Source organism: Magallana gigas, chromosome 6 (assembly GCF_963853765.1).
Source record: "Magallana gigas chromosome 6, xbMagGiga1.1, whole genome shotgun sequence".
NCBI classification, from domain to species: domain Eukaryota; kingdom Metazoa; phylum Mollusca; class Bivalvia; order Ostreida; family Ostreidae; genus Magallana; species Magallana gigas.
The window spans coordinates 22,673,201-22,696,187 of record NC_088858.1 but is presented as its reverse complement, the minus strand read 5'-3'; the positions used below and the strand labels follow the sequence as shown (position 1 = coordinate 22,696,187).

General features: G+C 35.6%; 5 protein-coding genes across 5 annotated transcripts; 3 read left to right on the top strand and 2 right to left on the bottom strand.

The window, feature by feature from the left end:
* Positions 1–6,084: 6,084 nt before the first annotated feature.
* LOC105318136 (uncharacterized transmembrane protein DDB_G0289901-like) lies at positions 6,085–8,244 on the top strand. The gene is made up of 2 exons (XM_011415072.4): positions 6,085–6,221; positions 6,557–8,244. The coding sequence occupies exons 1-2, from the start codon at positions 6,167–6,169 to the stop codon at positions 8,146–8,148; spliced, it is 1,647 nt and encodes a 548-aa protein (XP_011413374.3). The 5' UTR covers positions 6,085–6,166; the 3' UTR covers positions 8,149–8,244.
* Positions 8,245–12,578: 4,334 nt separating this feature from the next.
* On the top strand, positions 12,579–13,946 carry LOC105318135 (uncharacterized). Its single transcript, XM_011415071.4, has 2 exons — positions 12,579–12,943; positions 13,015–13,946. The coding sequence occupies exons 1-2, from the start codon at positions 12,898–12,900 to the stop codon at positions 13,944–13,946; spliced, it is 978 nt and encodes a 325-aa protein (XP_011413373.3). The 5' UTR covers positions 12,579–12,897.
* Positions 13,947–14,079: 133 nt separating this feature from the next.
* On the bottom strand, positions 14,080–14,856 carry LOC105318133 (uncharacterized PPE family protein PPE21-like). Its single transcript, XM_011415068.4, has 2 exons — positions 14,711–14,856; positions 14,080–14,471 (listed from the first exon to the last, which is right to left on the bottom strand). Exons 1-2 carry the CDS (start codon positions 14,754–14,756, stop codon positions 14,080–14,082), a joined length of 438 nt encoding a protein of 145 aa, XP_011413370.3. The 5' UTR covers positions 14,757–14,856.
* Positions 14,857–15,849: 993 nt separating this feature from the next.
* On the bottom strand, positions 15,850–17,882 carry LOC105318132 (heterogeneous nuclear ribonucleoprotein A1). The gene is made up of 3 exons (XM_011415067.4): positions 17,726–17,882; positions 17,228–17,383; positions 15,850–16,000 (listed from the first exon to the last, which is right to left on the bottom strand). Exons 1-3 carry the CDS (start codon positions 17,814–17,816, stop codon positions 15,864–15,866), a joined length of 384 nt encoding a protein of 127 aa, XP_011413369.3. The 5' UTR covers positions 17,817–17,882; the 3' UTR covers positions 15,850–15,863.
* A 1,548-nt stretch (positions 17,883–19,430) lies between these two features.
* Positions 19,431–22,714, top strand: LOC105318140 (uncharacterized protein DDB_G0283357-like). The gene is made up of 2 exons (XM_034470173.2): positions 19,431–19,643; positions 19,820–22,714. Exons 1-2 carry the CDS (start codon positions 19,601–19,603, stop codon positions 22,711–22,713), a joined length of 2,937 nt encoding a protein of 978 aa, XP_034326064.2. The 5' UTR covers positions 19,431–19,600; the 3' UTR covers position 22,714.
* The last annotated feature ends 273 nt before the right edge of the window (positions 22,715–22,987 follow it).

Below are 22,987 nucleotides of genomic sequence, written 5' to 3'. Positions count from 1 at the left end.
ATCAAAGATTAGATAAAATATTACACTGAGCTTTATTGTTCGATAATGCCATTCCAAAGTGCGTTTTGCAATTCCTTTTCCTTACCAACTACTTTTGATGAAATGCATAAATATTGTTTATGAATTACCTGCTTTGTTCTTTAAATTTCAACGAGTCTATTTGAATGTACTTTTTTTTTTTTTTCAAAAGTTCTCAGTTTGCGTAAAATATTTTTCTTGCACTCGTTCACCAAGTGTGGAGAAATCTCGGAGAACAAAAGTCTTGGCTTAGCAAGTTAAGAGAATATTCGTGTACATGGTCTTGTTAAATTTCTATTCATAATGACGGTATATCCAACTTTGATTTTATTCTTTTAATTTCTAACATACTTTAAGAAATGAAAAAAAATATATGCGCATATTTTTTATAGGATTATCTATATACCTTCTTGTCAATGAAAAGAAACCCGAGGCCTAGATATTTATGAACGTTATGCTTTAGCGGGTATATGGCCCTTCCAATTATGATTTTGTGAATAAAACACATTATCGTAAGATTAATAAATTCTTCTTATGAACATATTAAAAATATTGGAGGATTTAATTACTTGTATGCATAGCTTTTGTCGATAATTTAAAAAGTCTGCTTCGATTTTTGATAATTTCTTTAATAAATGTCCTTCAGTTAAGTGTATTATTAATTTTTATTTTCTTCCATCACCATTGTTTGCTTAAGGATTTTCTTGTACTTGTAATTGCGTTCTGGTATCCGTGTAAAACTAATTTATTTACTGAGGTGCCAATGTAATCCATGGGTCACTATGAACTCTTATTACACACAAATAAAGGCTGTAACCAGATGATTCAAGGACAAAAAACAGTATAAGCCACAAAGAACCAAATGACTTTAAAAAAAAAAAGTTCACAAACAAGCAAACAATGAGAGCCATTTGACCGCGAATGCACGCTAACGAATAATTATACACCTGTAAGTCAAAAGTCTTATGTATACTAGAATTGTGCAATAATAGGTTTAAAAACGAAATCCAAATTAAAGCTCATTCTCCTCAAGCCTTAAAACCCGAGATTAATCGCCTTATCATATTTTTTTTATGAATGGCCAATTTGTGTCTCAGAAACATAAAATGCAATTGCTTTCCACAATAGAATATTCCCTTAACGACAACATTTCAAATTCCTGTCTACTTTCTCACGTGTAGAGATCTTGACATTAGAAAAAATTAGTCTTTTTTGGAAGGGGGGGGGGGGTGGTGCTTAGTTCACGAATTAACATAATTAAAAGAAATCACTACAATTTCAAGTAGGAGGGTACAAACCAAGAAAATTACTCATATAGCGTAGAGATGAGTTCGCAGATTTAAAGCTTTAATGGCCCCGATTGTGTTCCTATGCCGACCTTTTATGTTTGTACATACACGGTGAGGTCTAAACGTGTATATTTTGTGTGTGTATAATTGAGATAAGTTTGAACTAACCAAGGTGGCGAACTAATCCCTCGCTAATTAAACACGCTCGTTTCGCGGTGTTCTTTTTCTTCACCTTAAGCATTTTAAGACATCTAATCACCTGTTCACCTTGAAAATTTTGCAAAAGTACATTTTTTGTTTAATAAAAATCTTAAATGATTTCGCTGAGAGTTTTTCTTTTAAAATACAAAACAACGTGCGTTAATTGAAGGTGCGGATATTATACATCATTTTTAATAAATGATACCATACTCTATGGAAATGGAAGATTAATGGAGAAAAAGTTGCTTGAGGACCCCTTACCAACCCAGTTAGACCGAAAGAGTATATGATTCTCTTTTTCTTGACATCTAATATATATATTTATAATTTATTAGAAAGCATTGTTTATTTGCCGTTATTTTCATATTTTAAAATAAAGCATGCTGTATAATTATTTATATTTAACTGTAAAGAAATTCTATCAAGAGGAGAGTTAACTAACCCCCCCCCCCCCCTTTCCCCTCGCCTTAAGCACCTATATATTATGTCTATCAACTTACATGTACGATACCTAATTTTGATTTTCATATGAATAATGGCTTACAGTTGAGATTTTCAACACAATTGCAGCGCATATCGCAGTTGCGCTGATGTCGTTCGGCGTGGACTTGCAATAGTGATTACACGGTAAGCCGCGCCTGAGACGAAACTTTGTGCCCCCGCCGATATGTCAATTTCTAGGGTCATCCTGAACTGATAACGTCAGTTCTAAATGCCCTTGCAGCTTACACCAACGTGAAAGTTGCTGATTGAAATGTTAACTTTACTTCCTCGGAAGGTTGGGTGAGGGGGTTGTTGTATTCTTACGAATAAATAAAAAGAGGGGGAGATCTGCTAACTAGAAAAAAGAAATATTTACCAAACACACACATGCATATAATGATTGTGGACATTTCAAATCAAAACATTTAAAGACCTTTTCAAGTCCTTGTCGTACCTTGGCCAATGAAAGTTTCATTAAATATTGATATTATTTCGAGGCATTTTATATTTTGACATGGCATGGTCATGATAACCATTAAGAATAAATTACTGTTCATACAAAATTGATATTAGCTGAAGATGATATACTTGGTAACTGGTCGTCAGAATTTATTAATTATAAGCCTCTTGTCAACAGCAAGTCAAGAAACGGCTTGCTTATTCAATGCAAATTTTGTTAAAGTTCAACAATGCATGCAAAGATCAAAAGAGAGGGGGTATCCGTAACCCCCCCCCCCCCCCCCCATTGAAAAATTCAAACTTATCAAATTCACATAGTAAAATTACCCCCCCCCCCCCCTCCGACAAAAAAAAATTATACGCCCCCCCCCCCCCTGGAAAATGGTTTTGGATCCGCGCATGATGTTGTGTCATATACATGGCCTTGTTGTTCTGTCTTTAAACTTTGAAATAATTGATTGACAGAGTTTATAAAGGAGGGATGTCGTGTAGATGAAAAACACATTAAAACAATGAAATTCATAAAGATTTATGAACTTATTTTTAAAACTAAAGTTTAAAATTTCGACAGTGTTTGAAATAAAGGCCAACGCTAATGCTGACTACATCGACAATTTTTGAATGAAAATCTCCACGGAAATCACTTCAGATTCATTTGGTTATTACAAAAACTTCGACCGACTTTTTTTCGAACGATCGTGTGATTATTATCTCTTTAAGTTTAAACAGATAAATAAAAATCAAAGAAAGCAGAGCGCTATTTTACGCCAACGAGAACAAAGTTAATTGATCCTGACAGTGAGAACCAAGGTTGTGACCAAGGACGTTGACATTTCTATGTAGTATAAATTCTTTTTGAAAAGAAGAATGGATCAATCGATTTACGGATTGCAGCGTGAAAAAAACTCTGTCAAACGAAAATTTGATTGAAATTATTAATCTAATGCAATATATATACGAGAGTCTCGAAAGTTAAAACTATTTTTATAAAAACGAATAAAAATGTTTTTATTGATGAATAATGTTTGTAATATTAGGGGTCTTCAATTTTAATTCGAAAGGTAAATGAAATATTTGCCGTAATTTTTGCGAATTTATTTTACTGCATAGACGTGATAATATTACAATTCTGCTTGCAACTTTTATGATAAATGATAATCATGACATTAAACTATTGCTAAATTTTGGAAGAATTTTCAGAAGGAAGATTTCTGTACCATGCGTATAGAATACAATTGAAACTTTTTGTACATGAAGACATTTATAATTTTCTTTTAATTTGAATGGCTTATTTTGCCAAAATGACCTTTACATTTTGAAATTCACAGTCTTACGATAAAAGTTCACGACATAAAAGCTGCTGCTCATATCAACTTTAAGGCATGACTCAGTTAGATTTATCTATGACATTTATCAGTTCTTGGCTTACCATTTAAAAGGAAGAAAAGCAATCAAACCTAATGAAATGAATTAATTATAAATAAATCATTAGCAACAATATTAAAAAAAAATAAAACAATTAAATTTAAACCAAAATACTTTTAAAACAATACGTTAGTTAATCAAAGAAACCATATCTTCCTTAATGGTCACGTTATAATAAAAGTTTGACCTTCAGGCACTTCGCCTATACATATAGATCTATGCATGTATTGTTATAAGTAATATCAATCTCATTATTGGAACTTATCAGGTTGTTGACCCATTTTTTCCAGTTTCGCTGACTTTGAAAAAGAATTGGTATAAACCATGATTCCTTTCTTTCAGTTGTTTGTTTTCATCGGTCTTCTTACGAATTTAACATTCACTGCTGGAAAAACGGGTGAGATATTGTTTCCTGTCTTTTTTTTTTAGTTTCCGCAATGATTTGGTCATTTGTCTTAGAAACTTGACCTAAAACGATTCGGACTTGATGTAAATGTAGTAGTGAACGATCATGACAACATACCTAATGGATTTTTTTATATACATTGTAGGTAAAAGTTAAAATGTACATTCATAAGAAACACGTGCATATTCCCGATAAAGAGAGAAATATGACTTTTTAAATTCTTATTCCAGACATTCTCAGAATTCTTCGTCAGACAGACAGCTCTTCCTCGTTCTTCAATTCCGGAAATGGTGGAGGAGGAACCGGAAATTCTGCACCGATGCCTCAGCAGATCATTGATCCGAGTTTTCAGTCATCGGTTGGAGGAGCTTCGTCCGGAATCAATGGTTCATCCGGGTCTTTTCAGCAAAACTTAATCGACCCTTCTCCTGTTCTAAATCTTGGAAATTCACAATTTTCAAATTTGGGTTCTGGATCGTCTATAACTGCAAATGGAATTACCAGTACTAACCAACTCCAAAAACCTGGGAACTTGAGTAAACCAAATCTTTTCTTATCTCTGGGAATTTTCAATAATTTTCAAAACCTGAATTTGAATGGAGGGATCACAACCAATCAACAAAGCGGGAACCAATTTCAGCAACAGACCGGAAGCGGAAGCACTTCGCCTGGTGGAACTTCATTTTCAACGAATTTTTTCCAACCCTCACAATTTCTAAATCCCGGTGCATTTCTAGTTGGAAAAAGGAAAAGAAGAACATATAATATTTAAGACTGTCCTTCATTACCCCGAAGACTAAGAATAAATCCAGAGCGCCAAATATTGTACAGTATAGGTGGCTATGATTGTAGCGTAATAATTCTTTCTATGGAGATTTATATTTACAAAACACTAATTGACAGAAACAATAACCTATATATTACCTTCTTAAGATCATGGAATACATTGTCCTTATTCTGTTGGTATAGACATTATCTTTTATCATTGATCAAATATTTTAGTTGAAATTTTAAAATTTATTTCATATCATGTTTATCATTGTTTTACATATGGGTTATTTTTGCTGTATAAATAATTGTAATAAATGCTAATTTTATTTGAATATAAAAATTGAAATACTTATCATTGATTATTTTGTTGCTTGGTTTAAGAACAAGGAGTTACCCCTCCTTTCACTTCACAATTTTGGATGATTACTATACTACTAATGTATGACATATATACGCTTAAAAAGTTTGTCAACCAAAATATTATATAACAATCTAATACGTTAAAATATTAATAAATTATCAATACTGAAAATATGTACATGTGTATTCCTGCATATCATTTTAGGAGAGTTAATACTTTTACAACCATCTCCCCATTTCCTTATAAAACCAACTGAAAATGAAAATAAAAAATGAAGATACTATGTTCCACTTAATTTTCCAAACACGCACTGTATAAAATGTAACTAATCACAACACAACTGGGGATACCTACACATGTGACTCACAAGTCCTTCGTCATATTAATTCATTAAATTTTTTTAAATAACATAAAATATATATTTTATGAATAGATCTATAAAAAATGCGGGTGTATTTTTTTCTGTATGTCATGTGAAAATCTAATGCAGTTTTTCGGGAGAATTGAAGTATATTTCAAACACAGTACTATATAATTATTTGATAGGATGACCAATACACAAGAAACACACACGAACACACTTATCATAGTAAACTATTGTGACCAATTCCTCGCCTCCGTGACCTTCCGCTCCACAGGTGATTGATAATGAGACAGTCAAAGATTAATCGTAGAATCTACACAAGTGGGAGGCTAGTGATTGCCGGACACCATTTAATGACTTTGAAAGACCGCTAGTTCTGTTTCGACAAGATGAGAGGGGTGTTCGGCATAGTGTGCACAATATGTCTGGTTTCCAGGGCCTGTGGTAAGTACAGATTCTTTTTCTGTGGGTTTTACATCATGGTCTGAACTATATTTTCGAATCATGACCTCTATAACTTACTTTTATTGTATATGGTCACTTAGAGGTCATCAGTGGTCTGAGGAAAGATTATGTGTTCTATCGTTCATCGTTACCTACATTAACCATGTTCGAAAAATTATCAAGATTACTAAGGAGGTAAATATTACATAATCCCGTTGGGGTTTTTTCTTCATTTTCCTATAGGAAATATGCTAGTTATTCTAGTTTATTTGATTAAGATATGTTTTATCATCGACGCATTTATAACTAAATATTTCTATGCTTTTAAATTGTAGGGTTTGCCTTGCGACAATCATCATTTGACCCAAATGCGCTTTTCCAGCAACAAGCTCAGATAGCGTCTTCATCCATCAAAGGAACCGGAAGCGTAGCGTCACCTAGCGGAGGAACATCGGGTTCCCAAAGTGGAGCAAGTTCTTCTGGTGCAGCATCCTCCTTCGATCCTAATTCACTAAACAATCAAATGATGCAAAGTGCAAACCAGGGTCCCCCAAACACCGGAGGTTCTTCTGGAAGTTCTTCCGGATCCTCTTCCTCTTTTGATCCGAACGCTCTAAACAACCAAATGATGCAAAGCGGTGGCTCAGGGGGATTTGATCCTAATGCCTTAAACAACCAGATGATGCAACAAAACTCACAGAGTAGCAGTGGGGGCGGTAGTAGTTCCACTTCATCGTTTAATCCAAACGCGCTAAACCAGGGAGTTTCCCAGTCTCAAAGTGCTGGTGGATCGACCGGCGGATCAGGGAGTTCCGGCCAAATGAGCGCAGGGTCTTCGTCGTCATTAAATCCAAATCAGCAAATGTCGCAGTCACAGAGTGCTGGAGGTTCAAGTAGTCCTTTACAGACCAGCGGTAGCTCTAGTGGTTCATCAAGCGGTTCATCATCGTTCAATCCTAACGCAATGAATCAACAAATGTCGCAGTCGCAAAGTGCAGGAGGTTCTAGCGGTGCCTCAAGTCAGATGGGCAGTGGCACAAGTCAGATGAGTGGTTCTAGTCAGACAACTGGTGGATCAAGTGGTGGTTTCGATCCTTCATCGATGAACAATCAAATGCTGCAAAATAATTTACAACAAATGTCAGCGGGTCAGCAGATTAATTCTAACATGATGAGCAGTGGTTCTTCCAGTGGAAGCGGCAGTAGTGGGGGTTCCTCCAGCATGTCAAGCGTAGGTGGCGGATCAGGAGGAAGCGGGAGCGGGGGTAGCGGAGGTAGCTCGGGTAGCTTTGATCCAAACTCAATCAACAAACCAGAAAATAATAAAATCGACCCCAGTTTATTTATGTCAAATATGGGTGGATCTGGTGGTAGCTCCTCCGGCGGAAGTTCAAGCGGTGGATCTAGTCAAATGATGAGTGGTGGTAGCTCTGGGGGAAGTTCAAGTGGCGGATCAAGTCAAATGATGTCGCCATCTAACATGATGGGTGGTGGGAGTTCAGGTGGAAGTTCCAGCGGTGGATCCAGCCAAATGATGAGTGGAGGAAGTTCTGGAGGAAGTTCAAGTGGCGGATCCAGTCAAATGATGTCGCCATCTAACATGATGGGTGGTGGGAGTTCAGGCGGAAGTTCCAGCGGTGGATCCAGCCAGATGATGAGTGGTGGAAGCTCTGGAGGAAGTTCAAGTGGTGGATCCAGTCAAATGATGTCGCCCTCAAATATGATGAGCGGTGGGAGTTCAAGTGGCGGATCCAGCCAGATGATGAGTGGCGGAAGCTCTGGAGGAAGTTCGAGTGGCGGATCAAGCTCTAGTAGCGGTGGAAGCATGCCTAACTTTAACCCCAATCAGCTGATACAGAGTATGATGGGTGGAATGAATCTCATGAATCCTAGCCAATTTATCGGAAGGAAACGATTTGTTCAATAGACATTAATTTGTATAATGCAATAAAGTCAATATGATATTTTCTAAATGTTTTGGTATGGCGTCCATTGATCACATATCAGTGTATATACAAATAAAGCACCCACTTACTTGAATGGTTTTCAATTAAAGAATCACTTTATCGTTTTACACGATTTGGCGAGTGATAGTTGCATAGAACTTATTTCGCAAACAGAAGGCAGAAATCTAGATAAACACACTAAGAAGCTATGCATCCATTTCATCAGCTATCCTTAATTTAAAATGCGCTCCATTCTATTATACTGTGAAGTTTTATTCAAAATCTATGGAACGCCATAGCTGCCTTATGTGGCTATTTTATATGAAGATGGTGCTTTATTATATTATGCTGTGGTTATTTCATGTGAAGATGGTGCTTTATTATATGAAGGTGGTGCTTTATTATATGAAGATGGTGCTTTATTATATGAAGATGGTGCCTTATTATATGAAGGTGGTGCTTTATTATATGAAGATGGTGCTTTATTATATGAAGATGGTGCTTTATTATATGAAGATGGTGCTTTATTATATGAAGATGGTGCCTTATTATATGAAGGTGGTGCTTTATTATATGAAGATGGTGCTTTATTATATGAAGATGGTGCTTTATTATATGAAGATGGTGCCTTATTATATGAAGGTGGTGCTTTATTATATGAAGATGGTGCTTTTTTATGTGATGGTGCTTTTTAATGTGAAGATGGTCACTCGGAACTTTATTTTTGAAGACTGAGTTAAACATTTATTATCTGGAAATTTTGAAACTAGAACAAAATTGATACAGTTAAAATCCATTTAATACACAATTGCTAGTTTCTCTTTTTTAGCATAATAAGTATTTGTGTTACGAGATGAACTGTACGACTTAATCTCAACTGAATTGACAAATATTATTAATTGAATGATACAATATTTTGTCAGTATTTCTTGACATTTTACTTTTGCCTTTAGCACTTATAAAAGGGCCTTCTTTGAGCTATATTATAGTATACTAGACCTCTCCCTGTGACTTTCCCTTACTTTATCTTCAAGTCAAATCCTAACACCTAGGGCATCAGTCTGTTTAAAATCAGATCCTCAATCCGTTTTTTATTTGTTTTTTTATATTGTTTTGTTTTGAAACACTCAGAATGTGAGCTCTTCCTCCAACTCACCACTAAGGTTAAAGAGGAACGGTCATCAATGACGAAGACCGACTGGGGATGACAATAACAAAATCAAAGTATTGAAGAACTGACGGGAGTTGATTTTGTCGATGTTTATTTATTTTAAAATCAATGATATGTTATTTTGCATGACAAGTACATGTAGTTTCTAATTTGTATTTGAATTACGCACATTTTTATGATATGAATTTTTGGACTTTTTCGACAAGAATGTCGATAAACCCCCATATAAATCATCTTAAATAATATTTAAAGATAAAATTAATTCAATCAAACTATGTATCAGTAATAGAAAAAATTCTCGAAAATTGTATGGATCCAAGCAATATTGAACTCTATAATTTCGTTCAACCAAACGCTCGGCTGACACCGTAAATCTCCGACAAGCAAGGGAGACTCTCTGCTTGTCGGAGATTTACGGAGACAGCTGAGCGTCGAGTTGAACGAGACTATATTGAACTCTGGCGTAGGAATACATACGACTACAAAAAATACCTAAATTGTTCGTACCATTTAAAATCTGACTATTTTCAAGGTATTTATAAATAAGTTTCCTTGAAAAACAATGCTTTAGCATACATTACATCGAATTTATCAATTACGTTCAAGAACTAAGTCTTGTCAGCAGCGATGATTTGTGATGAGGTCCAAACACTGTTTCACTTTTGGTTTGTCTGAGTAACTGCATAGGAGAGTTGCTTAAAATCAACTCCCAATTAAGAGCGGATCAAAGATCTTATTTTAATCAGATTGCTAGGGCATAACCTTCGCTTAAACACACATAATTAGTAAATTCAATTTTCTGCTTTTGAGGATAACGTTTCTTGGCTTTAATTCTTGTAATATTCCGTCATTATATAGTTGTCACTTAATAGATGTAAGTTCGGTTGGGGTAAAGTGGTACACAGCTAGATCTTCTCCATAGCTTATATACTAATTGTGCTAGAAAAAAGAGGAACTAGCAATAGTGTATCAAATGGATTTTGATCGCATCAATGTTTTGTTTTACTTTCAATATTTCGAGATAATACATAAATGGTTAACTCAGTATTCAAAAATAAGAGGAGTTCCGAGTGACCACCATCATATAAAAAAGCACCATCATATAAAAAAGCACCATCATATAATAAAGCACCATCTTCACATAAAAAAGCACCTTCACATAAAAAAGCATCATCACATAAAAAAGCACCATCTTCATATAATAAAGCACCATCTTCATATAATAAAGCTCCACCTTCATATAATAAAGCACCATCTTCATATAATAAAGCACCACCTTCATATAATAAAGCACCACCTTCATATAATAAAGCACCGTCTTCATATAAAAAAGCACCATCTTCATATAATAAAGCACCATCTTCATATAATAAAGCACCACCTTCATATAATAAAGCACAATCTTCACATGAAATAACCACAGCATAATATAATAAAGCACCATCTTCACATGAAATAGGCACATAAGGCAGCTATGGCGTTCCATAAAAATCATTGGGACAAATTTTCGTAGACGATCAGCGAATTGATAGTTCGCTTGTTTGTACACTTTATTACGTCCACGTTTTATAAACATGCATTTTAGGATGTTAGTCCATCAGTTGGGAGTACGCACAAACTCCCCCAAAAATGTGAGCCATTGCTAATGACTTAAGTACCGTATATCAGGGGTTTTTTTCCGCGTGTATCCAATTTCCGCTTTGTTCGCGAAGATTGCAGAATCGCGGAAAATAAATCAGCGTAAATTTGTTCTTATGAATTAACAGAGTTCCCACTTTCCTTATAAAGTAAACATGTCAGTTACAGTACGGTGAACTGTGTTCAATTAGTTTAATTAGAGGTACAGTATATATTGCGGGATCGAAGGATTGACCCCAAAGATAAGGTAGCATATTCTTTTTTATAGTATACAGATTTAATTATGATAGATTATAATAGATTTGTTATATAATCATGGTACATAGAGTAATTCAATCATGGTACATAGAGTAATATAATCATGGTACATAGAGTAATTCGTGGTTGATTGGTGACGAAAGTCCTCCCGCCTCCCGAGAGCAGGTCTCGGTAAAAACAGATCGAATTCACCGGATGTTAGATATTTTTTTCACCAAATGAAATCGTTTCCAATTAATAGCAGTCTTTGTTAAAAGCTTGTGCTATGTTTTAGCTTTTATCATTAAATTTAATGAAGCGAGGGAGCAAATCTCAACAGATTTTCATTGTCCTACATAAATAACAATACTATAGTAATAAAAGAGGGGTTGTCATGGACATTTTTTCCGCTTGTCGGAAAACCCCAGGAAGTTAAAAATGACAATGATCTATTTAAGTCTATTAGCCCAGGTTCCCGTTTCCCTGAATTAAAAAAAACACTTAATTGAAATCCGCATAGAACAGTTAAAATTCAATGTAAGCCCAAAATTCAAAGATTTTCTACCTTCACTTGTTTCCTCTTTTTACCTTTAAAAAAATTAACACGAATGATCTTGCAATTTTCACCATTATCATCCGGGTACTTTCCAGCGCTCACACGAATTTTTTTTTTCAGAGTAGCTCCCAGGTCGTCCATTCGATTTTTTTCAGACCGGGAGCTTCAGACATGCAGCTATCTATGCATGTGGTATTGCCACAAAAGGTACATTGTATTTATAAATATTGATTTATTCAGCAAAGCAGGTGAAAACGGGACTGACGAAAGGATTTTGAACAGTAGAATACTAGTAACCGCTGTGTACGTCATAGCGAGTACAATAAATCATTTCAATGCCGCTAGCTGACTTTTCACCCCCTTTTTTAATCGGGACATAATTGGTTATCAGATAATGTCTTTTGACCACTTATTGAAATTAAGCATGTCGTGTATATGCCTTAATCTTGATCAGCTTTTAAGCTGATATATTATCGTTACATTGTACAATACTAAAGGTAACATTTTTAATGAAGAATATTTCATGTGTGCAGCTTATTTTATTTTTAAAAGATATATTCTCAAGAAAAACAATTGAATATCTGTCTTTTTGAATTTCATACAATTAATTTCTAAAATAATACTTTAGACTGAAATATATGTAACAGATATAACCTGTTAATAACAACAAAAAAAATAAAATCACTGAGGGCAAAAATAAAACTGCACTAGTTAGTATCCTGACTTTAATGTCGCTTGCAGGTACGTATATTATATGTTTTTCAAAACTTTACAGAAATATCCAATTGTGTTTCTTTTTTCAAGTTGTTTATATGGCTGTTAATTTCTTGTGTTTATTTTGATCCTTATTCCTATATCACTACCGGTATAAATCTTGTTTTAAAAACAAGTTTTTGGTGCATGAATTTCAAATCGACAAAACTCGGCTACATCATAATTACGTTAGGAAACATCTGCAGAAAACTGGCCTCCGTTTTATCGGAAACGGACATGAAGGAGATAAAGTTTTCCGGACACGAGCGGATAAGATACATGTAGAACTTAATATTTAAATCGACCTTCCCTGAATTGGTGTGAAAACAACAACCACAAAAATTTGGAATTGTTCATTCTGAGTCTGTTTCAGACATGAAGATGCTTATTCCATTACTTGCAGCTTTGATTCTGGGCTTAGGTAAGACATTCATTCAAACTTTTTTTTTCTTTTTTCTACTGTACGAAGATTAAATGAATGCTTTTTTACAGGTGTTGCTGATAAAGTTAATTTTGCAAATAGACGACCAACAGACAAAAAGAATTTGACATCAGCAGTTGACAACAATTCGGAAGAATCCCGGTTAAAACAGTATTCGTTATATCAGAGCAGGGAACCAGCCTACACAAAGTACCAGTTTTTTCGTCCGCATTCAAAAGGAAAGAATTTTAACAACTGGAATGGAAAACCACATTTGTCAAATGTCCCGATAGCAGCAATTTTAAAATTGATGATGACAGGAAAATTTGATGTCATTGCTAATTTTGCTCGACTTGAAATTGCTCCAACAAGGAAAAATGGTAATCTTCATCAGCAACCATACGTTACATTGCCTGGGAAATCACAATACAACTTTTATCCAAGACCATCAGCTTTTTCGTTTGTATCGCAAGGATATAAACCTTTTAAAGAGATGACCTATGAACCTCGGGAAGGAATTGCCAATTATCTGCCCCAATTCGCCGTTGGTCAACCTGTTTTCCAAGATACAGTTGTCCAACCAGTTCTGCAATCTGCGGAACCAAAAGGTTATGCAGTTTCTGGACCATCATCTTTACCCATGTTTCAAAATCTACCTTCCAAGTCTTCACAATTTATCGCTCGAATGCCTGAGCAAGTAGCAATCATGACAAATTCTGTTTCTCCGCCTATGGAAGTTGGTTTCAGCGGACAACCAGATCAGGTTTCGTTAGAAAATATGTATCACCAGTACCAGAATATGCAAGAGAAGTCGGAGAATACTGAAAAATCATACTCGGAACTCTCCAAACTTTACGACATTATGAATGCATTGAAAGCTTTACATACAGAATCGAACGATAGGGATCAACAGATCAGCAGCGAAAACAGGACCAATCGACCTGTAATCCAGGCTATTAACAATTCCTCAGCTCCTTCTCATCCAGATAAGAATTTATTGTAAAGGAACTTTACCTTCTGACAAAAAATTAATTCACCTCGGAGGCTCTAAATTGATATTTTACCAACTCTTTGTATTAATTGTACCTTTCATAGAATGCTTAAAAATAAATAAATTTTGTGTTTTTGTTTTTGTTTTACTTTTTACCAAACGTGCTTGGGTCAAAGTTTCCAACAGGTTGAGAATTTGGATCAAAGTTTCCAGCTGTCATGGAACTTGGGTTAAAACTTCCGGTTCCACCGGCACTGGGTTGAAAGTTACCGGTTCCACCGGCGCTGGGCTGGAAGCTCCCAATCCCTCCAGCACTAGGTTGGAAACTACTGACTTGTCCCCCACTGTTAGCTCCTGTCTGACTAACTGACAGTGCTCCGGGGTTGAAACTTCCAGCGCTCATAGAGTTGGGGTTAAATGCAGCCCCTCCATAACTATGGGTATTTGGATCGTAGTTTCCAGCTGCAATGTGATTTGGGTCGAATCCAGGGGCGCCAGAGGGGGAGAAAAGAACGTTTGATTGCCGCTTGATAGGGTCTAAAATTGAATAATATCAAAGATTGTACAAATAATCTTATTTGTCGATAATTAACGTCTTTATAATGGCATTTCTTATACACTAAGAACTCTCTAAATCGCCAGATATTAGGAACAAAAACTGTAAGTTTAATGCAAAAAAAAAAATTATTCTGTGAAAATAATTAATTATAATAGTAAACTGTATTGCGAAAGCCGTATGCATACTGATTTTTATGTGTAAATATATAAGGGCTTACTTGACAAGCACAGCGGAAGAAATGCAAGCAATACGACAAAATTCATTTTGCCTTCTTTCCAGAAAGTTGGAATCCTTGGAGAATTAGGACACCGATGTTTATAAGTGTGATAAATGTTGATTCCAACATGTCCAGCTTTGTAGAAGTGATAAGATAAGATCGAGTCTCCGCGACCTGCAGGTATTATATGTTAAGTAATAGAATCTGATTTTTCCTACTCTGCTTTATTCTTAGATAATGATGCATATCAAACACTGTCAATTCTGTTGCTCATAATCAATAAACTGCCCTGAGCTGTACATAGAATACATTTATATATTACTCTTAACCATAATCGTTTAGATTTTGAATCTCCAAGCGCGTGGCATTAGGGGCGAGAGGTGGGTGCTGCCCCACATTTCGGCGCAGCATTTACATGTAAAAAGTGATTTATCATGGAATAAGTCCCCATTTTTGGAACAATGTTAAAAAAATGGAACAGAAAATAAGAAAAGTGAACAGTTTTGTTTTTTTTTTGCTTGTCAAGATTTTTTGGATGAGCTCCCCCCCCCCCCTTTCAAAAACGTTGCTACCCGCATGGAATCCCAGCGCAGCAAGAAAATGTCACAAAAACCATTTTTTCGAGGTTTTTTTACTTTTTTTTTTTTTTTGAAAATAAATGTATCGAATATAATGTATTTACATTATAAAAATAACAAAACTATGCCTCGAACCCCCCCCCCCCCCCGGCAAACTGAAATAACCGTCGGACGCGCATGTATACGGTTATTTCCACCAGTATATAGTTCAAATGAATCGTAGGCCATACATTTTAACACGTATCGGCCATGCTGTCGCATTTGGCATATACATACACTTTGATATTTAAAAAATGCGAGTACTTTTATCCTAACATTATGTACAATAAATACGATGTAAGAAAATTAAAATTATTTTTCTTTTCTTTCCTCATCTCAATAAATATTATAGTTAATTAGATGCGCATGTCCCAAAGAACTTCGTGGTTAAGCGCCATCATTAACCATATACCACCTTTTTCATGTGTGTTTGTTTGTGTTTTGAAGTTTTTGTGTTTTTGTTTCGAACTATTTTTTTTTAATGGGGGGATAAAAACCAGACACAACAATGTTGAGAACATAAATAAATAGATAATTTATTTCTTTCCAAATGCATTAGGATCAAATCCACCGGAGTTGAATCCGTTGAGTGAATTGGGATCGAAGGATGGAGTCGAAAATCCGTTAGGATCGAAAGTTCCCATGTCAATCGCAGGTGTGCTAAATCCGTCGCCTGTACATAAAAAAAAAAAAATAATAATAACCCTTTTAATGACATATATCAATCAATGCTAATGCAAGGTGGCACCATTTGGTACATTTTCAAGCTATTTAAGCGTTTATATAGTTTTTATATATATGAAAAGTCTTAAGAAATCTAGTTAATTGGAAAAAAATCCAATATTTCTACAAGAAGAGAAGAGCCCTACAGGCCTTCACGGTCACCTGAGTACCATAGCCCATACGTAGACCTGTCGAGCAAGCTCATTATATGCATTAACACTACATGTATATTACCATTTTGGTCCAGACCTAGAGTCAAAATTCCTACCTTAGGGACATGAAATGTACAATATGGGTAGAGGGTTTTATGGTCTTTCTAATTATGCAGTCAGTTTCTATTCAGTATCAACAGCAGTTAAGAAGTTTTTTAATCATTATGTGTATTAACACTATATGATTATTTTGACCCCGCTCTAGGGCCGAACCCCCTACTCCGGAGGACATGAAATTAACAATTTGGTAGAGAGCTTTCTGGTCTGTATAACTATGAATTCAGTTTTTCTTTCAGATGTGTGGAAGTAAAGAAGAAGAGTTTTGAATAATGGTCAGATTTTGACCATTTTGGCCTGCCCCTAAGGCCCATATGGGACAAAATTTGTTCCCCTTACCCCCAAATTGCATTATACCAAATGTGAAAAGAATTAACCATGTAGTTTTCAAGAATGACAAAATGTTTATTTGTTAACACACGCCACACAACGCACGACAACGGACGACGACGGACAGTAACCATTGAAATAGGTCACCTTAGTGACTCAGGTGACCTTAAAAATTTATAATGCAATGTGAAGCGTGCACTTTCTAAATCATTCTTCACAAAAGAATGAAATAGGTATAAATGTTACGCATGGTCATTGCATCAATAATATGACATAAAAAACAACAAAATACAAACTGTCCAACCGTTTGTTTACTTAAACATGCTCTTTTATTTCAAAGCGTTTTAAAATCATAAACTTTTTTAACTGACTAAAATAAGACTGAACATAATTCATGCAATTTTCAATGTTTTGGCAATGCTTGCAAAAAACAACACGGTCAAAGTATCTCCCATTTGAGGAATTCATCCACCGAGAGACAAACATTAATTTACGAATACTCGAAGGATCATTTAAAAAGATGAGTATATTATGATAAAAGCACTTTGTTGGATTAATAAATAAGATAAATTAATTACCAAATCCGCCTCCGCCAAATCCATGGTTAAGTGCATTGGGGTCAAAGTTTGAGTGAGAAGCTGACGCGCTCACTCCGAACCCCCCTCCTCCGAACCCATCTCCTCCGAACCCCCCACTGCCGAAGTTCTGGTTGATTGCATTGGGATCAAAAGGTGCTGTAAAATTATCAAAGCAAATCGTGTGTTAACTTGTATTCTTAATATGATATTTTTTATATTTATAAAAGAACAATCAATTTGAAGCACTTAAGTTTCTAGATCTAAAATAAATTGCTTTCATAAAAAAAATTTAAACGGTCACCACTTAAGCTTTTTTTTTAATTTTCAATTTTAAATACTATAAAAAAAATTTTGCAATCAATATATCTTTTTTTTTTTAGATATCAAATATTATTTTTATAGTTTAATTATTGATTTCCGGCAATGATTTTAACAAAGAAATAAACTTAATTATGGGGATAAAAATTCGTAATGCCTGTAAATTTGAAGAAACCTTACCCCCAAAGCACAGAGGTAGCAGGGTCAGTAGAGCTAGGGCAAGTCCAGCCATATCACAATCGCGCTTGGTTTGGGAGCGCAACCTTATCATTTCTATTTATTTATAACGCCTATGTGCCGGTCATAGTCATTGTCAAAGTTACATGCCCCTATAGCCATGTTTCCGGTATTTTCCGGATTTTCAGACATTTGGAAGTGTAAATGACTGATTTATCCGCTGCAAGCTAAAGAAGTTTGTTGTGTTTTTGACAGTTTAACGGACACTAATTATTTCACACACGTCCATGATCAAAAAGAGTCTAAGCTAGAACCGGTATTTTCTGACCACTTTTTTATGTTCATTCTAGTCGACCCTTTCATGAACTTTATACATGAAATAAAATTAAAATCGGTTCATATCATAAAAAGATGTTGTTTTCTATTTTGTGCATAAACTGTGGTCATTTTTCCGGTCACTTGTTATTCAAATGCATGTAAATTTAATTAAAATGAAATAAAGTCTACTCAAATTAAAAATTAAACATTTTACAATACTATTAATATGAATATTAAGAGGATTATCATAAATATATGAAAACTTAATGCTAAAAACTATCTCCTGTGGTTTGCGTGAATAATCGTTCAGAATTTTTGTGGCTATTAGCATGTCCCGTGCAATGCACTTATGAAATGGCCAAAAATTTATCCAGAAGGAAAAATTTAAAATTAAAAAAAATGAAATTTAAAACTATTTTAAGACTTAAACAAACACATACTTTAGACTTTAAGTCTAACATCTTCAAAGAGTTACCAGGCGCGGATCATAAGATCAAAGGAGATGTGCAGCGCGGTCGAATTTGATCTGATGATCCGCGCTTGGCAACAAGGGGAGAATTCAATTTTTTGTATGCAATTCTACAATAGAAGGGTTAGGAGAATATTCGATTGGCTTTGGTTTGATGCCAATAAATTTTCCTTTTACTAGAAAAGTGGTCGGAGGAACGTCCGTATTTGATTTCATACATATTTTTAGTCCTATTTAACAAACAATATGTTAATAATGAGTCACTATACCTCAGTTATTGTTCGATATTTCTTGTTTCTGTAAAGTGTTTCACAAATAAATACCAAGGATGAGATCAAAACAACAGTGTGGTGTTTTTATATCATATATCTAAATCAAAACACTTTTATTAAAATTCAAATAGGGAATATAATTTATTCAATCTAGTTTAAAATATGACTCGCACATTCACTCCTCTATTATACGCTGACTATAGACGAACAACTCTAACATGATATTTTGTCTTCAATAAGCTTGCGATTCCAACAATAATATTCAAAATTTAAATTGGATCAAAGGAACAAGACTATGATGATCAGTTTTGAGACCAAATGTCAAGCATTGGTAAAGAATTCTCTCTCTCTCTCTCTCTCTCTCTCTCTCTCTCTCTCTCTCTCTCTCTCTCTCTCTCTCTCTCTCTCTCTCTCTCTCTCTCTCTCTCTCTCTCTCTCTCTCTCTCTCTCTCAGTTTGTAGGTATTTATATTTGAGTTTTATCGTATAAAAGTTTTACATTTTAAAAGAAGTACTTTTTGGATATTGTAGATTTTGAAAGTAAACATTCTTCTGTATCATTCTTCTGTTTGATATACTAAATACATATTAAATGTCTTCCAATTGTTTATAGAAACTCAAGGTATGTTTTCGGATATTGTGATGGCACGATAAAGGCCATGTGGTAAAACGAACGCGTGCTCCAATGTACTGTTTATCAGAACTTGGTATCATCAGCAGATAATGGCAGCCGACCCATCGTCATCAAAATGACTCTATCCAACGGCTGTCGGCAAATGTGAACATTCCTATTTATTTTCTGTATTTTCTCTTCCACTCAATGGATTTCGCTCGAGTTTTCGTTATTTTCGCTGTTGTCACAAGTGAGTTAAAAATTTGGCGTAATGATTTTTTAAACAGGATTACTCCATAAAAAAATGTTACATGTATTTTGTTTTACTATTCATGAAAAAAACTGATATTTAAATTTTTTTCGCGCAATGCCTATTTTTAACTTCAAAGAGATTAATGGATATTGGGTGTAATTGAATTTTTGCAGTAACCAAGAGCATTCCACTACCCGGATTGGAAGAACTTTCCTCTGAATATTATGTCAAGAAACCAAAAATACCGACAGAAGCGGCCATTCAGAATTTTATCAGAGGGGGCGCTGATTTTAATTCAATGACAGATAAAGGCAAACATAGGAATGAAGCTGATCAAAAACCCATTACTAAGATGGCGGAGGGTCAAGATTCGGCTACACTTTTAACAATGTTAAAACATATGAATGGTGTCGAGCTGCTAGAATTGTTAAACAAGGCGTTAGCCTTGCCCAATTCAAAGGAAGAGGTCTCTAAAATTCAAGAGGTAAAAACCGTTACAATTCCCAGAAAACATGTGCTTCCGTATGTAGGGGAGAAACAAGAGAGTCAGTCGACAATGCCTTTAAACATTGGTTCCGATGGAATGGAAACAAGATTGAAACCAAATTATCTTGAACAAAGCAATTCTAACCTTAATGAAAACCATGCAACTGATACAAGTCGACAAACTCCACACCTTAATACTTTGCAAATGACAGAAAACAATAATAATATGGCATCGCAAAATGGTTATGAAATCAACAAATCAGGAAATAAAATTTCATTAACCAATGAAGCCAAAGGACCCATGCCCGCAAAACAAACGTTTACAAATGAAGTAAAATTTCAGCAGAATAATGGAAATTCTAATCCAAGTTTCACTGGAAGCCAAGCAGTACACAGTGGGAATTCTATGAATACGTACAATTCTGCTCAGCTCAACACAAACCCTATGTCCATGTTATCCGCAGGGATGAGTTCATCCGGGGGTGGCAATGTAGGTAAAACCCAGTATATTCTACCAAACGAAAATCAAGTAAGCAATACTGCAGAGGTATCTCGTTTTGACCCCAATCGCTTAATGAGCTCTTGGACGAGTACAAATGGCTTCAATCCGACGAAGTACAACGTTGGTCAAAACTTCATATCTGCTGATGAGTGGACGAGATATGCAAACAGACCAACTGGGTATGCGGGAATTATGCACAAGTTTAGTCAGGCACCGGCTGGGAACCAAAATCCCTCAAATTCCCAGACGTCAAGCATGTTAGATCAAAAGAATAGTCAATCCTCAACACAAACGACTTCGTCAAACGCGATTCAAAACTCCGCTTTATCTGCGAAAATGAATTTCATCCCGAACAGTATGATTTTACCTAACTCCAAACTTTCCAATATGAATATAAAACTTAGTTTTGATCCAGATAGACTGAACATTTTGCAAGGATCATTCCATCCAGGTCAGTTTGCGTCTGTTTCTACTTCCAAGTTGGGCAATTCTCAACAACCGCAATTCGATGCTAATGCAATTAATCAACAGCTGATGGGACTTTCCGGTAGCGGTAAGCATACGATGCAAAATCAACCGCAAGCTAACCAAGGAGCAAAGAAATCTGGATTTCAAAAGCCATTTAACACTGCTTTTAACACTGCAGCAATGGGGTTTAGTCCCGATCTTTTCTTAGGCCCTTTGTCTCAATATTCAAAGACGCAAACTCAAAATAGTGCAGACAGAAGTACAGAAGCACAAAATACAAAACAAAGACGATCATTTTATGATTTGATAGAACTGGAAGCAGACGATGATCAAAATGGTTCTTCGTCAAATGTCTCTGCCAAGAACGTGACTGTCCACACGACCATTGCACCGACTGTATCTTCAACCGACCAGACGATGCAAACTACGACGCCATCGGAGATGGTCGTATCTTACTCGGGTTTTGATCCTGATGCAATAAACAAGCCGATCATGTATAACCCAGGCACGTTGCCAGGGATGAACATGGGGTCATTTCAGTACAACTCACAACAACAACAACAAGTGAACCCGAACTCTACAGAAAACAAGTATGCATATCTTGGATTTAATCCTTCTCAAGTGAACAACGCAAAGATGAGTTTTGACATCAACTCTCAGCTAGGAATTGATGGAAAATCCCAGTCGTTTGGGGGTCAAGCTTTTACTGGGGGTTACGATCCTATGAAAACTAACATCATGGCGATTCAAAACCCGTTTGCCAAAAACAACGACAATAGCAGCCATTCTTTCACTGCAGGTACCGTATCCGGGTATGAGTCGGCTTTTGTCGGTAATTTCAACCCGAATAGTATCAATCAAGGAATGATGCAAACAATGATAAATTCAAAAAATGAAAATAAGACTGCAGGTGCAGGAGGTCACTTTGGAATGGGAATGGGATTTGACATGTCGGGATATAGTGGCAGTTTCGATCCATCATCGGTCAACAATGCCGTTTTTAATCCGAATGAAGTAAACAAGGTGCAAATGCATTTCAATCCAAGCGAGATGTTGGAGAAAAACCCTGGCTACGACGCGGACAAAGCATTGGCGTACAAGTTTAACCCCAACCACATCAACAATATGCAGATGCATTTTAAACCGTCTTTCTTGCAAAATATTAATGGAGCGCCGTCGTCTGCGGCTGATAACGTTACCAATAGCTCCACATCTAATGGGGGTTCAGGGTTCGTGCCTGGTCTGCTCGGTGGCGGAAACAAGAATGAAATACCAATATTCAATCCGGACTCCGTAAACAATGCTCACATGCACTTTGCTCCAATCGGAGTAAACAACCAAGTGGTCCCTCAAACAAATAACAACCAGACGACCAATACAACTGCTGCGCCAACCAAGGCGTCGACTTTGTTTAATCCTAATAACGTTAATAACGCCAAAATGAGCCTCCCAGGCGGAATTGTTCAATCTGACAGCCCCCGGACAAAGGGTCGATTTAAGTCAGCCCCCACATCTGGTCTACTGGAGGGTGTAAATGTGTTGTTGGAAAATAGCAAAGGAATGGAAGGGACTAATGAGTCGTGGTTTCAGCTGTTATTAAACAATCATTAATTTGTAAAGCGTTCTTGTTCTGATATAAAAACGTTAGGAGTTATTGAGTGTGATATTATTTAATTTTTAATTAATACTACATGAAATAATTGTCTTCTTATTTTAAACATTCCGATGTTTTAATCCTTCAAGAAATAAGCCCATCGAAATTGTTCATCGTCAAGAATTTCGACAGAGAAACAGAAGCAATGGCAATGACTAAATGTGAGTGAATGTTAGAAAATACTAGTAGTTTTCCATATACTATATAGTAGATACTGAAGAAGCAGAATTT

Bases quoted from the DNA above. Each gene is read 5' to 3' on its own strand.
- LOC105318136 (XM_011415072.4), top strand. From the start codon at position 6,167: ATGAGAGGGGTGTTCGGCATAGTGTGCACAATATGTCTGGTTTCCAGG. The intron at 6,222-6,556 runs GTAAGTACAGAT...TTTAAATTGTAG, and splicing joins TCTGGTTTCCAGGGCCTGTG to GGTTTGCCTTGCGACAATCA.
- LOC105318135 (XM_011415071.4), top strand. From the start codon at position 12,898: ATGAAGATGCTTATTCCATTACTTGCAGCTTTGATTCTGGGCTTAG. The intron at 12,944-13,014 runs GTAAGACATTCA...GCTTTTTTACAG, and splicing joins AGCTTTGATTCTGGGCTTAG to GTGTTGCTGATAAAGTTAAT.
- LOC105318133 (XM_011415068.4), bottom strand. From the start codon at position 14,756: ATGAATTTTGTCGTATTGCTTGCATTTCTTCCGCTGTGCTTGTCAA. The intron at 14,472-14,710 runs GTAAGCCCTTAT...ATTCAATTTTAG, and splicing joins TCTTCCGCTGTGCTTGTCAA to ACCCTATCAAGCGGCAATCA.
- LOC105318132 (XM_011415067.4), bottom strand. From the start codon at position 17,816: ATGATAAGGTTGCGCTCCCAAACCAAGCGCGATTGTGATATGGCTGGA. The intron at 17,384-17,725 runs GTAAGGTTTCTT...ATAATTTTACAG, and splicing joins GCTACCTCTGTGCTTTGGGG to CACCTTTTGATCCCAATGCA. The intron at 16,001-17,227 runs GTAATTAATTTA...TTTTATGTACAG, and splicing joins ATTTGGCGGAGGCGGATTTG to GCGACGGATTTAGCACACCT.
- LOC105318140 (XM_034470173.2), top strand. From the start codon at position 19,601: ATGGATTTCGCTCGAGTTTTCGTTATTTTCGCTGTTGTCACAA. The intron at 19,644-19,819 runs GTGAGTTAAAAA...GAATTTTTGCAG, and splicing joins TATTTTCGCTGTTGTCACAA to TAACCAAGAGCATTCCACTA.